Source organism: Uranotaenia lowii, chromosome 2 (genome assembly GCF_029784155.1).
Source record: "Uranotaenia lowii strain MFRU-FL chromosome 2, ASM2978415v1, whole genome shotgun sequence".
Classification (NCBI taxonomy): domain Eukaryota; kingdom Metazoa; phylum Arthropoda; class Insecta; order Diptera; family Culicidae; genus Uranotaenia; species Uranotaenia lowii.
Genome location: NC_073692.1, coordinates 372,824,729 through 372,840,398, shown reverse-complemented (window position 1 = coordinate 372,840,398; position 15,670 = coordinate 372,824,729). Strand labels below are relative to the sequence as shown.

General features: G+C 37.5%; 1 protein-coding gene across 17 annotated transcripts in view; it reads left to right on the top strand.

The window, feature by feature from the left end:
* LOC129749354 (probable phospholipid-transporting ATPase IA) overlaps positions 1–15,670 on the top strand; it is a 267,863-nt gene that overhangs the window by 192,710 nt on the left and 59,483 nt on the right. For all 17 annotated transcript variants that reach the window (XR_008738026.1, XM_055744303.1, XM_055744302.1 and 14 more), the window contains 6 exons: positions 3,654–4,010; positions 4,075–4,211; positions 4,276–4,395; positions 4,465–4,657; positions 4,738–4,856; positions 4,915–5,049. Coding sequence is in view for 16 of the 17 variants with exons in the window: in XM_055744303.1 (XP_055600278.1) it covers positions 3,654–4,010; positions 4,075–4,211; positions 4,276–4,395; positions 4,465–4,657; positions 4,738–4,856; positions 4,915–5,049 (1,061 nt within the window). In the remaining variant the exon portion in view is untranslated. The remainder of the gene's footprint in view (positions 1–3,653; positions 4,011–4,074; positions 4,212–4,275; positions 4,396–4,464; positions 4,658–4,737; positions 4,857–4,914; positions 5,050–15,670) is intronic.

The window sequence follows — 15,670 nt, the reverse complement described above, 5'->3', positions numbered from 1 at the left end:
GACATGAAAACAACAATTGACATAAATGACAAAAATAATCAAAATTACGAAAGTAGAACCAATGATAAGGTTGACAGAGTTTTTCAAGCACGTCTCCGGGCAGGGCAAATCTGGGCCTTTTTTATCTAAAAACCTGGCAAAATTCGGACAGTTGATTCCAAATTTGTCGATCCAAAATCCGGGCACTATCTGGACAAATCTGGTCAAATTCTAGGAATTACTCAACAAAAATCAAAACAGAAAATTAAATAAAATGTTTACTTCAAAAGTCATCAAGATTTTAAATCGTATTCTAAAAAACCTTTCATGATTATTTTTATAAAACTTGCTCAAAAATTTTCGTTTAAGACGCATGACAAAAAAAAAATTACAACAGGATTTGTTTTTTTTCTGGGCCGGGCAACATCCGGACTTTTTGAATGAAATTCGGCAAACGGGCCGGACAGCACTTTTCCCAAATTTTGTATCAAATATACGGGCAAACCCGCAGAAAACCGGACAATCTGGCAGCATGACAACCTTAACCTCAGTCGGGAAATAATAAGCTCTTAAGTAAAATTAATCTTAGACTGCGATGTATCACTTTTGGTTTCCTGACCTCAGTAATATTAATGAAATTATTTAAATTATTAAAAAAAAATCAGGAGTTAGATCCCATTTTGCAACCCATCGAATTTAAAAAAAAAGTAGGTAATAAATCATTAAATATTTTTTTTAGAAAAACAAGAGCACATTGAAAGATTTTGAAAATAATGGTTTTTATTCAACAATCGACTCTTCCAAAAACCGTAATCCGCGTCCAAATTAGAAAGCGAAAAAAGTTATTGAAGTTTTCTGTTTGTCCATTTTTTCCATAACCTGCAAAACACGGTAATTTTGAAGAAATTTTAAATAAGCATTCGTCAAATTGTTGCAGTCTTCAACGTGGTTAAATGAGTTAAAATCTTCAATATCAAAGACTTTTTTGAATGATGTTAGAAATATTTATAATCTTATCTATTCAAATTGCTTAAAATTGACGAATTTAATTTTATAATGCGTTGTATTTCTGAAACTAAAATATCTAAGAAAGATCTGAATCCTTGATTGATTGAAATATTCTAAATCTGTTTCAAGTTTTTAGGTGCGTTTATTAGTTAACAGTTATCAAAGATCGATTTTCACTTAAAACTGATCAATTTTAAAATTTTCTAACGCCATATCACAAAAACCAGCGCCTTTTAACCCCTAATCGCCTTATATTTTGTAAACCATCCAGAAAAAAACAATGATTTGGTCTAAAACATTATAAAGAAAAATAGACCTATCTTGTGTTTTTTTTTTCGGGGAATCAAATGAAGGCTGTTTACCGCACGCTTCCAAAAATGAAGTTATTGCTGATATTTCCCCCAATTTCCCTATATTTATCATATTTTCAATTAATTATGAAAAAAGTAAGTTCGGACTTGAAATTTTTGAACCAAATGAGATCTATCTTGTGTGATTTTATTCGCGAATTCGAATAAAGGCTGTTTTAGCAACTGCACGCATCGGCAAATGGAGTTATGACTTTTTAACCCTAAATTCTCGTACATTCTTTAAATAGTTAAGAGAAAACATGTTGGGACTTGAAAATTTTGAATCAAATGAAACTTATCTTATGCGGGTTTTTTCCCAAGAAATCGAATAAAGGCTGTTTAAGCCACCGCATGCATTGTAAAATGGAATTATGGCAGTTTTCACTCTCAATTCCCCTTCATTTTTCAATCAATTCAGAAATAAACATGTTCGGACTTAACAATTTTGAATCAAATGAGAACTTCTAGTGTGATATTTTCGAGAAATCATATGGAGGCTATTCGAGCCACCGCACGTATTGGAAAATGGAGTTACGGCTGTTTTAACCTTAATTCCCCTTTTTTTTACATATTGCAGAAAAGCATGTTATTGTTCAAGCTTGATCATTTTAAATCAAGGAGGACTTATGTTATGTGATTTTTTTCTGAGGACTCGAATTAAGGCTGTTTGAGCAACCGCACGCTTTGGAAAATGGAGCTATGGCTTTTTTTACCAACTATTCCCCTACATTTTTAACCGAATGAAACTTATCTTGTGTGTTTTATTTTTGGAGAAATCAAACGAAGGCTAATTAAGCCACCGCACGCATCGTAAACTGGAGTTATGGCTGTTTTACCCTCAATTTCCCAACGTTTTTCGATTAATTCAGAAAAAAAGCTTGTTCACACAGGAAAATTTTAGAACAAATGAATACTATCTGGTGTGATTTTTCCCGAGGAATTGAATGAGGACTGTTTGAGCCACCGCACGCTTCGTAAAATGGAGTTATGGCTTAAAAATTTAAAACATGTAGAGGAATGGAGGGTAAAACGGCCATTACTCCATTTTGCGAAGTGTGCGATGGCTCAGTCTCCATTCGATTCCTCGAACAAAAACACGCAAGATAAGTCAAATTCTGTTTTAAATTTTAAGTCCGAACATGAATTTTTTTTTCAAATATTTGAAAATTGATGGGTAATTGAAGGCAAAACCACCATAACTCCTTATTTCAATGCGTGCGATGGCTCAAATAGCCTTCATTCGATTCTTCGAAAATAATCACACCGTACAGAATACATTTGTTCCAAAGTTTTTCTGTGCGAACCAGCTTTTTTTCTGAATTAATTGAAAATTTTTGGGAAATTGAGGGTAAAACCACTGATCACACTGACATGACACTTAGAACAAAAATTCAACCATTTTCTGTCGTAATTTATTTTGTCAGATTTTGTAGGTTCGCTAAAGTTTGGTGGCATTTCCTAACTGGGATAGCATTTCTTCAAATCGATCGATGCGCACTCTGGAATTGATATTGCGTACTGTTGGAAAAATTATCCAGAAAACGAAATCGAGTGTCCAGTCAGTATGGTCAGTGGTAAAACAGCCATAACTCCAGTTAACGATGCGTGCGGTGGCTGAAATAGCCTTCGTTTGATTTCTCGTAAAAACCACACAATATAAGTCTCATTTGGGCTTGTGATATAGCTCAGTTGGCGAGTCTGTTGTCTCCTGAGCCGATGTCCGCGAGTTTGAGCACAAGAGCAAACATCGAACACTGTTGTACCGGATAAGTTTTTCAATAACGATCCGAAAACTGCACCGTTGATAAAGTCGCGAATGCCATAAAAATGGTAAAACGACTATTATCGAAACAAAAAAACAAAGTGTCATTTGGTTAAAAAATCTCAAGTCAGAACTTGTTTTTTTTCTGAATAAATTTTAAAATGTAGAGGAATAGTGGGTAAAAACAGCCATAGCTCGAGCCATGACTCGGTGATTTTTCGGAAAAAAGTCTCATTTGCTCCAAAATTTTCCAGTCCAAACAAGCTTTTTCTGAACAGTATTAAAAATGTTGGGAAATTGAGGGTAAAACGGTCATAACTCCACTTTCCGATGCGTGCGGTGGCCAAAAACCATATAAAAATATGTGTCAATCCGAATTAATCTTAAAGGGTAAAAGTGAAAGAACGAACTATATCTAGCCTTTTTCTAAGCAGTCATTCTGAATTGGTTTCGAACATTTTCAACTTGAGATACTTTTGCTCATAAAATATAGTTAGTTTTCAATTTCTAATTTGAAAAAAAAATATGAGAAATTAATTATATTCCATCCCCAGAACACCCGGAACTGCATCCAGAGGCACATCGCCGAGTTTGGCGATCAGCTGCGGAAGGAGAACAACGTAGCTCTCATCGTCGATGGGAAAACCCTCAAGTACGCCCTGAGCTGTGATCTTCGGACCGACTTCCTGGACCTTTGCATATCCTGCAAGGTGGTCATCTGCTGTCGGGTATCACCGATCCAGAAAGCCGATGTGGTAGAACTCGTCACCACCAATACAAAATCGGTAACGCTGGCCATCGGAGACGGAGCCAACGATGTGGCCATGATCCAGAAAGCGCACGTTGGGGTCGGAATTTCCGGCGTCGAAGGTCTGCAGGCGGCCTGCGCCTCCGACTACTCGATAGCACAAGTAAGATTTCAGTTGTTTTTTTTTTCAGTAGGTTATCAATCTCTTAATTTCTTTCAAATTACAGTTCAGTTACCTGCGGAAGCTGTTGTTGGTCCACGGGGCCTGGAATTACAGCCGGATGTGCAAGCTGATCCTGTACAGCTTCTACAAGAATATCTGCCTATATGTGATAGAGTTGTGGTTTGCCATTTACTCCGGATGGTAAGTTTAATTCTACAATTTTCGAAGATAAATAAGATTAAATTTATTATTATCTCATTTTCAGGTCTGGTCAAATTCTGTTCGAACGATGGACAATCGGTTTATACAACGTGTTTTTCACGGCGTTACCACCTTTCGCGATGGGACTTTTCGACAAGGTTACATCTGCGGAACAAATGCTGAAGTAAGTTTAAGCTTCACCTACCCATTTCCATCGAGCTAATTTGACTTTTTTTTCTAATTTTTCAAACAGAGAACCAAGGCTTTACGAACCATCCCAAAGTGCCCAACTGTTTAACGTTAAAGTATTCTGGTACTGGATCTTCAACGCGCTGGTCCACTCCATCTTCTTATACTGGCTGCCAATGTTTTCCTACCAGGGCGACGTCATCTGGGGGAACGGACGGGATGGCGGCTATCTAGTGTTAGGCAATATAGTTTATACTGTGAGTATTCCGAAAAGAATCTCTGGATTGAATAGCTATAAAATACTAACCGACTTACCTTTTCAACTTTTTTTTTCCAGTATGTAGTTGTAACGGTCTGTCTGAAGGCTGGTTTGGTGACCAACTCTTGGACGTGGTTGACGCATTGCTCCATCTGGGGCTCAATGGTGCTGTGGTTTATGTTCATTTACATTTATAGGTGAGAAATGTGGAGATTTTTCTTATAAAACACTTAACTAAGACACATTTTTTTTCAGCAATATTTGGCCAGCCCTACCGGTCGGTGCGGTGTTCACCGGTATGGACGATATGATCTTCTCATCGCCGATGTTTTGGTTGGGATTGTTCCTGATCCCGATTACGGCATTGCTTCCCGATGTTGTGGTTCGAGTGTAAGTATTCATTTTATTTTAAATATTAATCTCATCCATACCTGAAAAATCAACAGTATAGTAAGTATTCACGGAACATTTTTTGGATAGATTGGCAAATACAGAGTGTCTCAAGATTTCGCACTACTGTAGCCAGATCGATACGTTCTTGCAGCTGAACCGAGGCAGTTTGTGCTTTTCCGGACACTCAAGAAACCGTAGTCGAAGTCTGAATGTGTCGACCATTGAACTTGAAGGTGACCCTTGTAAAACGGGTTGAAGATTTCCGACAAATAGTTGGAATGTTTTGTAGATGCATAGGTAACCTTTTTGACAATTTTTAAATGTTTTATTGCCTAGTGAATTACATTCTGCGACAACTTGCTACATTAGCTTGAGAAGATTTGAGGTCATTTTTTAATTGCTCAAACCCAGGGGTATTAAATGCTTCGTTTTGGTTCAAAACTCATCCATGATTTATTGCAAAATTTTTAAGTTACCTTTACATGAGTAAATTTGAACTTTTTGATTTGTATGGTAAAATTGAATATTTTGTTCATTAAAATCAACAAAACTTTGAAGGGGAGAAATCACCGTGTATTTGTTTTTGGACATTTTTTAGCGGCTTTATGGGTGAGTGTTATAGATTTGAAATGATAGACGGATAGATTATAGAAGAAAGTTGCTAAGGTGTAGAAAAGAGCGAGGAGAATTTTTGAATAGAAGCTTGACCACATAGGGCACTATACTGCCCCTATTCGCATAACAGTCCCATATGCATTTTCGTCATTTTTTATCTAACCTGACACTTCGTCTTTTTTAACATAGGACTTCAATATAAAACAATAAAAAAAGAAAGTTTGTTCTAGAAATTTTGAAAAAAATAGCAACTCGTGGCTGTCCCATATGTAATATACCCGCATAACAGTCCCATATGTGAAATACCACGGATTTAGTTACTTTCCGATGTTTCTTTCGGTGAAATAATCATTGGTTTATTGCTTTGAATCATTTCAAAAAGATTCAACTCACTTGATGTCAAACTATGCACACTAATTTTCGAAAGCAGCCCAATAAGAAGGAAGGAATATTTTTCTTAGCAAAGATCTATCAGATACAATCAAAAACCAAAAAAAGATTCATCGTACAATGTGGAATTTTCTTAAAAGTATGTTTTTTTGTTTGATAACAGCATTTAAAAGTTCAGAAATGACTTAATCGAAGTCTTTGAATGTAGCTTGCTGAGCAAAACACTTTCTGTATGGGACTGTTATGCGAGTAGATTCCAAAAAGGTCTCGAATATGCTCGCATAACAGTCCCATAACAAGTAAACCGGTGCTTCCGACCTTACCAATGCCCCAATTTTAAAAATTACAGATCCTACGATTTATTATGACAACCTAGAACACATTACATCAAACGGTTTTCGTTTATGCTAAAGGTTGTGGTCACAATTCGAAGATATATTCCAAAACAGAAAAAGCTGATTTTCTCGCTTGCTCGATTTTGCATATGGGACTGTTATGAAAGTAGGGGCAGTATACCTCACAAAATTTTCCAAAATCATCATAATTTTTCTTCTGTGGATCCGAGCCTGGCGATGGAAATTGTGCCAATTTATAAATTCTCTTAGGGAAATTTTCCGCTGCACAACTTCGTCGAAGACCGTAACTTCGTATCTTATTATGCAAAAAAGTGATATGCATTTTGGCATCGAAAAACAATAACTTCAATTGACATCACTGCTGGTGCCTCGCGAAGTATTGCATGAAATGTAGCCATGCAGTACTTTGCTAGGAACCAGTGATGTCGACTGAATTTATTGTTTTTCAATGCCAAAAGACATTCCTTATATTCAACACCCAATAACTTTTTTGTTTGTTATATGACTTTTAATCGCCGTAATTTGTATGATTATAATTTTAATGGTATGTGCGGCGGAATTAAAACTAGAGAGAATTTTTATTTATAGAAATTTGAAAGAAAGGTGGATAGACAGGCATTAGTGCGCCAATAGGAGAAAGCTTGACAGGTGTTGAAATTTTAGGATAGAGGGCATGTTGATAAAAAGCTCCCATGAATTGCTCCCGCCTTTGCTCTACACTAGCTAACTATAGATACATGAGAAACTCAGAAAGAGAATTCCCATGTATAGCGAGCCAAGTGGTTTGAGAGCGTGTTTTTACGCACACTTCAAACGAGCTCGTTTGAAGTGTGCGTAAAAACACGCTCTCAAACCACTGGGCTCGCTATACATGGGAATTCTCTTTCTGAGTTTCTCATGTATAGTTAGCTAGTGTAGAGCAAAGGCGGGAGAAATTCATGGGAGCTTTTTATCAACATGCCCTCTAGCCTAAAATTTCAACACCTGTCAAGCTTTCTCCTATTGGCGCACTAATGCCTGTCTATCCACCTTTCTTTCAAATTTCTATAAATAAAAATTCTCTCTAGTTTTAATTCCGCCGCACATTCCATTAAAATTATAATCATAACTTTTTTGTCTAGTAAGACACGAAGTTACAGTCTTCGACAAAGTTTTTCTGTAGAAAATTTCCTTTAAAGAATTCATAAATTAGCACAGAAACAAAAATGATGTCGATTATTCAGTACAAAATATTCAATTATTACATACAAACCTAAAACTTCGAAATTACTCATGTAAACGTTACTTAAAAATTCTGCAAAAAATCATGGATCAGTTTTGAACCAAAAAAAATTGAGTAAATAAAAAATGAATGATTGAATCAGTCTATTGCTACTTTACATGTCATAAAAATGTCACCGTTTGAATATCTGTTTATTTTGGTATATTTTTGCAATGAATAGTTTACATATAGTTATTGTTTCGTTGATCAGCGTGCTACAAACCTACGAAGCCTCGAATAGAAGGCCATTCTCGGGCAAATGCTCTTCACATAAAAAATCACAGAGGTACTTCTTTTCATTCGATGTCCCTTTTGGAGAAGGTCGTATGTTATCTCCACATCTTCAACAATAGAAAACGAAACACCTCGAGTATTTTCCGGAGGTGCAGTTATCTCTTCACGTATGCGAAACTTCCATGGAACCCACTACGAAGTTTCTGTGATCTTAACTTGGTAAAGGCGCACTCCGCTCGGAAGTCCCCCAAAGTTGTAGTCAGTCTATCTCTGATTGGCAATGAAATATTCGACAGACCAAGAGATAATAGAAGAATTGGATAGCGCTTTAGAGGTCCCTAATTGTCTGAATTAGCAAGTTGGTCTTCGTAACCGTGTGCAACCTGGTGTGGGAAATTTTTAAGCACCCTTTCCAAAATCCATCCTTAATCTCCATCCCTTCCTTCCTATCCTCACTGTTTCCCTAACGGCAGCAACGGAAGTGTTTTAAATTTAAGTATATATTACATAAGTACACACAACCCTGGAGCTGTAACACTGTATAGGAACCGTCAACAGTTTTTATAAACTTCTTCGGTCATAACCAAATAAAGAAAAAAGAAAAAAAAAAGCCCGAGAGAATCAGAGGCTTCCTGCATTATCAGGTAACCGATCCTTTCGTCTGTGTGGCTTGCTAGAGTAAATTTTTGATGGTAGGCAGTAGGCAGTATTGGGATAACTATAGACCCTTGTGGAACATCCGCTGAGACAACCAGTAGCTGGCGATAATATGGTGACTGCTGTTTAACCGATCTCGATTCTTCTTGTCCAGAGTGACAACCACGTAGAAGCGGACACCTCTCGTTTTGATCAGTCTGTTTCTGTCTGCTGTCTCAATCACAGAGTGAATGACGTCAACCGTACGGGCACGATATGAATAGACAAAGTAGACTACTCTCACGAGTAAATAAGTTTGAATGTAAACAAGTGACGTCAATACAATCTTCGAATAGCGTGCAAGGGAAAAAACTTTGCGCGCGTAAGATAATGCTTCCTACACCGAAGATCACTAGATGGATAGTAATGACGACATTCTCGGGAATATATCACCTTATGATATTGTACGCCGTGCCGTAAGGGGATCTTTCCACCAAACTGTTTTTTATTGGAAAGTCCGCCGTCACCCTAAGTGATCAGCCTCTAACTAAATCATCTCCTGTAGTACCTCATCTGTCATATCAGCCCATGAGTCTCTGTGACGTAGTTCCACCTCCCCGAGGTGCGGAGTGGAAACGTGCCTACAGACTTGTCACCTGTAGATGTACGGCCAAGAGAACTACACGTCACACTTGGTACAGTCAGCTACCGACGGGCTGTGTGCCAAGTGTGGCAAAAACGTGGAGCGACTGGGCACCTTGGTACCAGTGCTCAGTTGCAAGAGGGAGGGGTCGGAACGTGTATCGGGTAGTCGCGACCCCGATATGCGGGACGATCAAATGTTTGAGCGGGTTTTGATCGATCTGCCTTTTGGGGAGGTTCCTGGCGCCGATTCGCGGATACGATCGACTCACGACAGACAGAGGGGTCTTGTGCCGTAACATGTGGCGCCCAGTAGATGGGCCTCAGGTTGAGTCTCGTAGAGTCGAGACGGAGAAATAGTAGGATGTGTGGATATCTCCAGACCCGAGGAGAGGCGAGTTGTTCTCGTCTCGAATTAGGTCAAGAGACGATTTGTGAGGACCCTCAAGAGACGAGGAGAGGTGGGTAGAGTCGCTTTGAATTGTGTCAAGAGGATGAGCGTGAGAAGGGTTCGAGTCTCGAGTCACGAGGAGAGACAGGTCAAGACATCTCGAATTGTGACAAGAGGCCGTATGTGGGACTCGAGTCACGAGTAGCGGCGAACGGACTGCCAACCCGTGAGTCGTGAATCGTGACAAAGAGTGGATGACGATTGCTGGTGTAGCACGTATAAATGAGTATTTGTCGTGGAGCGCATTACGCGAGTATGGTCTCCCATCTCGGGTATAGCCTTCGTTGCAGGTCCGGATGGGAATTATGGCCAGAGGCCCATGATGGACTTTATGGCGTAGGGGTACATAGTATCATGAGTCGTGCAATTGCACCCATGGACCCAGAGTAGCAAACTGGGGGGAGGCGGTGGCTCGCCGTGCCTTGGAATGCAATCCGTAAAATGGATTTACCGCCTGGGTGATCAACTAATAAAAAAATGAGTCTCTTGATGGCTTCCACGGTTTTGACTGAAGGCCTTCAACTTAAACTCCCTCTGGACCCAGAGATTTCTTCAGGTGAAGTGATATGACGACGTCGCATGTCGCTTCTTCTGGCTTCAGCTCTTTGGTTATACACCCCCACTTCAAACACTTTGTAATCCTTCTTCCAGAACCTTCGCTTGTTTTCACATTTCTACCTGCCAAGGATTAAGGAATGCAAATTTTTGGATTGATTTACGTCCCTCTCGGTTGAAGGTTCGTTGAGTGTCTACATCAGCCAGGTTTATTTCCAACCAGAGGTACTTCAGGTCAGAGCTCTAGAAGATTTTGTCCTCTGGATGTTCAAACCTGTTTTCTCGTTGAAATCCCAGGAAATGACCGTAGCCGCAAAACCTCGCCATGAACCTCCTTGACGGACCAAAGCAGCTTCAAAAGAAGATCCCGTTACCCATGTCTATTCTGAAGCCTTCTCCATGCGATGACACTATATCTTGTGTACGAGCCTCCTTGTAGCCCATATCGAGGTCGATTTAGCACTATCATATTTATCATATGGCACCAGCGATCAGACCAGATTGAATCTAATACCATGACCTCATTTAGATTTTCGACCCGGATGGTCACTTTCTTGCTAAGGAAGCCTGGTACCTGTCCCTTCGTTTCTGCTACCATCATAGACTTATGGGACTCATATTTGCACATCCTCGCCCGGGTTCTACCGGATCAACAGATCCATTGGAGGAACAAACTCGCTTCATCTCACCCATGCACAGTGGTCCATGGCCATGGCGTCGAGAACTCTGGAGAGCCGAGGACTTCTTCGATCTACATCTGGACTGAATCTATGGGGCCCAAGAACTGTATCGAAACGTCATTAACAACTTTGTAAACTAGTTTACTTAAAAATGGATGAACTTTTTTCTGTGTAAAAAGTTTGTTTACATGCTTAAAAAGTAGTGTGCAATCAATTTGTTCGGATCAGTTTTTTCATCTTCGCTATGGTTGGTGTTGATCTTGAAACTAGAAAGAAAATTCTGCACAATGGGTGTACCGTAATCCGGGGTAAGATTGATCACTTTTTTTAATATTTTTCGATTATTTTTTCTGTTAAGGGGAATGTGGCAGGTTTAATATTTTTAAAACCAGTACTGGGCTCCTATGAATGTAAAACATGGTTGCAGAAATTCATTAGACTTCTTTAAATTTGATTTAAAAATCGATTTAGTCTCTGTTCAGTATTTGATGCTTTGGGGTGACATTGATCAGTCTCTATTTTGACGGTTTTATCGAGTTCTCTTGATCATAAAGAATACAAAAAACCATAATAATAAAATTTTCAATGCTTGTTCATCAATTTGACCTAGTTTTTAACGTTTTCTTTTAAAAACATTTATAATCGAAAAAAGAACACTGATGCTGCATACATTTAGGGGCAAAAGTTATAACAATTGCTAAATAGTTTTATCTTCAAAATACAAATGAAATTTTACCTTCACACATTCTTCTAGAATCACCCACTACTACCATTTTCATTTTTTCTTCAAAGTTAACCATTTGATAGGATTCATAGCCATGTTTTCAAAACGGGCTTACTCTTGGAAAACGTCCTCTATTTTTAAATATAAAAAGTTTATCACTAAATGCCTATGAAAATAGCACTACAACTACACAAATACAAAGAAAACAAGTTGTTCTTTCACATTCAACAACTCGTTTACTTCTAAATGCATTTTGGTATCATCAGGAGAGCTGTTTGTTTGTGAGCCTTGAAAAAAATAGATATTTTAAGATTTTGAAATAACATTTTTACTAGCAGAAAACAAATTTCAAATACAAACCAAATTTTGTCTATTTGATACTCAATTAATAGGCTTTCAAACGTAGAAAACAGTTTTCAAAAATTCTAACTATAGACTTAGTTATTGATGATTATTTGGCACAATTTCATGTTGATCAAAGCTACCCCGGTGATCAATGTTACCCCGTTTTACGGTACTGAAAAAGGTGTTATCTACACTCAAATCGCAAAACGTTTCAAAGCTCTTGGATTTTATCTCTCGGATATTGCCCGGGTTTTGGTCGTCAATTTTGAAATCAAATGCCCAGAATTTGCCAGGTTTTTTATATAATACTAGCTGACCCGGTGTGCTTTGCTACACCTTTCAAAATCAAATGATATTTTCAAAAATTATTCAAATTTCTATTGTTTTATTGGCATTACTTTAAACCAAATTATAACATAATTTATAAGCAACCGCTATAAAATGAGAGCTGCAGCTGAAGTTTCGAATTGCAACACAAAGATAAGTTAAACGAATATTCTAAATCTTGCTCTATAAATGTGTGTTAAAGATCTGATAATTTGAAGCTGTCTGGACGATCTCAAATTATTCGTACGCAAACAATCTAACTTATAAAATATGGTTGTTTTTTCTTGATATGTTCTTGATTTATGCTGAAAAACTGATAAGAGAGCCCCTCCCCTGTCCTTACCTTCACCCCCTGCTGAACGGAGGTCGTGATTTTTAATAATCATACCTTTTTTTTTCGTTCCCAAAAATCCTCTTATATCAAATATAGTTCCATTGGTTGATAAGTTTTTAAGCATTACAAAAAAATTTATATGGACCCTCCTCCTTTCTTCCCCTATCTACACTGTAAAGCGTAAGGATCTATAACAATCGTAGAAAGATATCTCGTAACCAAGTACCTTTCCATGCCATTATTGTTTCCATTTGTTGGCTTCGTCAGCATAAATTGAGAACTTTTGCTAACACACTGGCTTACCTCCCTCCTCCTATGTACCTATTCACTGAAAGGAGGATGGTGTGTCAGATAATCATAGAATCATACAAAAATGATTTCCATGTATAGTTTTGTCCATTTCTCGGATTTTGTTAAAAAAATAGTTAAATGTAAGCCTCCTCTTCCCTTCCTACATTCCCAATTCTGTCATCCTACTGCAAGAAAGGAATAGTTTCACATAGAAAAAGTATTTTTCGTACTGAAATACCTTTTGATGCAAAATTTGATTTCATTTGCTCGATAAATTCTCTTATGCAAAAAAAAAAAATATATGGAAGCTCCCCTTTCCCTCTTAATATCTTTCCGCTGAAAAAAAGGTGGGGTTTCAATTTATGATAGAAACATTTCTCGAATCCAAGTTCCCTTATATGCCAAATATGGTTCAATTTGCTCGATCAACTCTCCAGTTATACTGAAAATTGTAAGGGAGACAAAGGTCTCCCCCTTTTCATCCACCTCTTTGAAGAAAAGAGGGATACCAAATATTCATAGAAGCATTTCTCGTACCCAAATATCGTTCCATGCCAAATTTGGTTCCATTTGCTGTTGTAGTTTTTGAGTTATGATGTAAAAATTCTATGAAACTCCCCTCCCTCTTTCCTTTCTCCCCACTGGAAGAAAGAAGGGTTCTCAAACAATCATTAGAACATGTCACGTTCCCAAATACCCGTCCATGCCAAATTTGGTTCCGTTTGCTTAATTAGTTTTTGAGTTGTGTAAAAAATTATAAAAGAGGCCCTTTATTTCTCCCTACTGGAAAGAGAGATGGGTCTCAAATAATCATAGAAATATTTTTCGTATCCAAATACCCTCCCATGCCAAATTTGGTTCCATTTGCTTTATTAGTTTTTGAGTTATGTAAAAAAATATTAAAGAGGCCCCCTCCCCATTTCTACAAAAAAGGAGGAGGGGTCTGAAATAATCATTGAAATATTTTTCATATCCAAATACCTTCCCATGTCAAATTTGGATCCAATATCTTGATTAGTTCTCGAGTTATATGAAAAATTGTAAGGTAGCCCCCCCCTTCCTATCACGCCACTGAAAGGAGGGAGGGGTACCAAATATTCATAGAAATATTCCTCGTTCCCAAATACCACCCCATGCCAAATATGATACCATTTGCTTGATGGGTTCTCGAGTTATGCAAAAAATTGTCTTTTGTTTGGGAGGCCCCTCCCCCCCTTCATGAGAGAGGGAGGGGTCTCAAACCACAATAGGAACCTTCCCCTGCCTCCAATACCCCCACCTGCCAAGTTTCACGCAAATCGGTTCTGTAGTTTCCGAGTCTATAGGGAACAGACAGACAGACAGACAGACAGACAGACAGAAATTCATTTTTATATATATAGATTGCTCGGATTTGTCCGTTCCGGAAGTCCGGATACGTAATGAAAAATTCTGGCAACCTTACCTCACACGTGTGGCTGGGAAGGCTGCCTAGCCGTGGAAACTCTACGTCCTCTCCCACCCAAAGAATATGGGATTGCTCCCTCATTCACTTTCTAGTGATTTTATTTTTATTTATTTCTAGTATACCCTTGAAATTACCATAAGTTAAAATACATTTGTTTATGTAATTGTTGTGGTAGAGCCGTAGGAAAATAATCAAATATTTTCAAGAGCAATTTGGTACTTTCATCAGACACACTATTCGAGGTGGTGCTGAAGAGGGTGAGGTGTTGCTTTTGCAAATTTAAAAATGAGTCAATAAATAATTATGTACTTACCTGGTAAACAAACGTTAAGAGGGAAAGGAAGGGGAATGGTCTATAGACTTGCATCCCCTCTCCCCTTTGAGCTCATTGAAACAAATCAGAGGTATTTTGGAAAATTAGAAAAAAGGAATAGTTTTAAGAACTTTGAACTTATTTAATTTTCTTTATCATTCATTCCTGTTTCGAAGTCTTACCACATGCAACTTCAAACTATGAATCCTTAAAATTCCATACGAGAACACATTGATAAAAAGTTAATTTTCTTATATTTAAATAATTTCTAACTAATGAGCTCTTCAATGAATTCTTTCGTTATATCATTTTGCAAATGAAATCAATTAACCCTGTTGTTTTGAAAAATCTTGAACAATCTTTGCAATTAAATGGACCTCTCGATTCGGCATGGAACTCCGACATAAAGTTGTGTAGGCTTTGATGTTGGTTAAATATAACGACATTACCTAAGATTAATTTTATAAAATTGAAAAGCAAATACAAAAATAAACAAAAATTGCAAAAGGTTACTTTAAAGTTATTTGGGTAGTTCAAAATGACAAAGTTTACAAATGTGATAATAATTAATATCGTTATGAACAAAAAAGACTAAATGTGTTTAAATTAAAAACCTAAAATACTTAAAAAATCACTAAGAATTGGTAAAAACTCACGAAAAATGTAACCACTGTCAATAACAACAATCATGCATTTTTTATACCAAGTTGAGAAAAAAGTTTCGAAAAAGAAACCGTTCGATTTTGGTAACCCAGAGTATTCGGGCGTGGTGCCAAAATCGAAAGAGAGCTTCTTCCTATCAGCTTAAGGTTTACGCAACAAAGTTTGAATAATTCTCATCTATTTGTTTGTGAACCAATCATTTCAGATAAGTTTTCGATTCAGATAGCTATGTATCTAAAACTGAATTAAAACCGGCTGATACTATATACGATTTTTAAGTGGGTATGCTGAATATTAAATCCGAAACAAAGATCTTCATATCATTGTTATTCCAATTTCTGAGATCAAATTGGT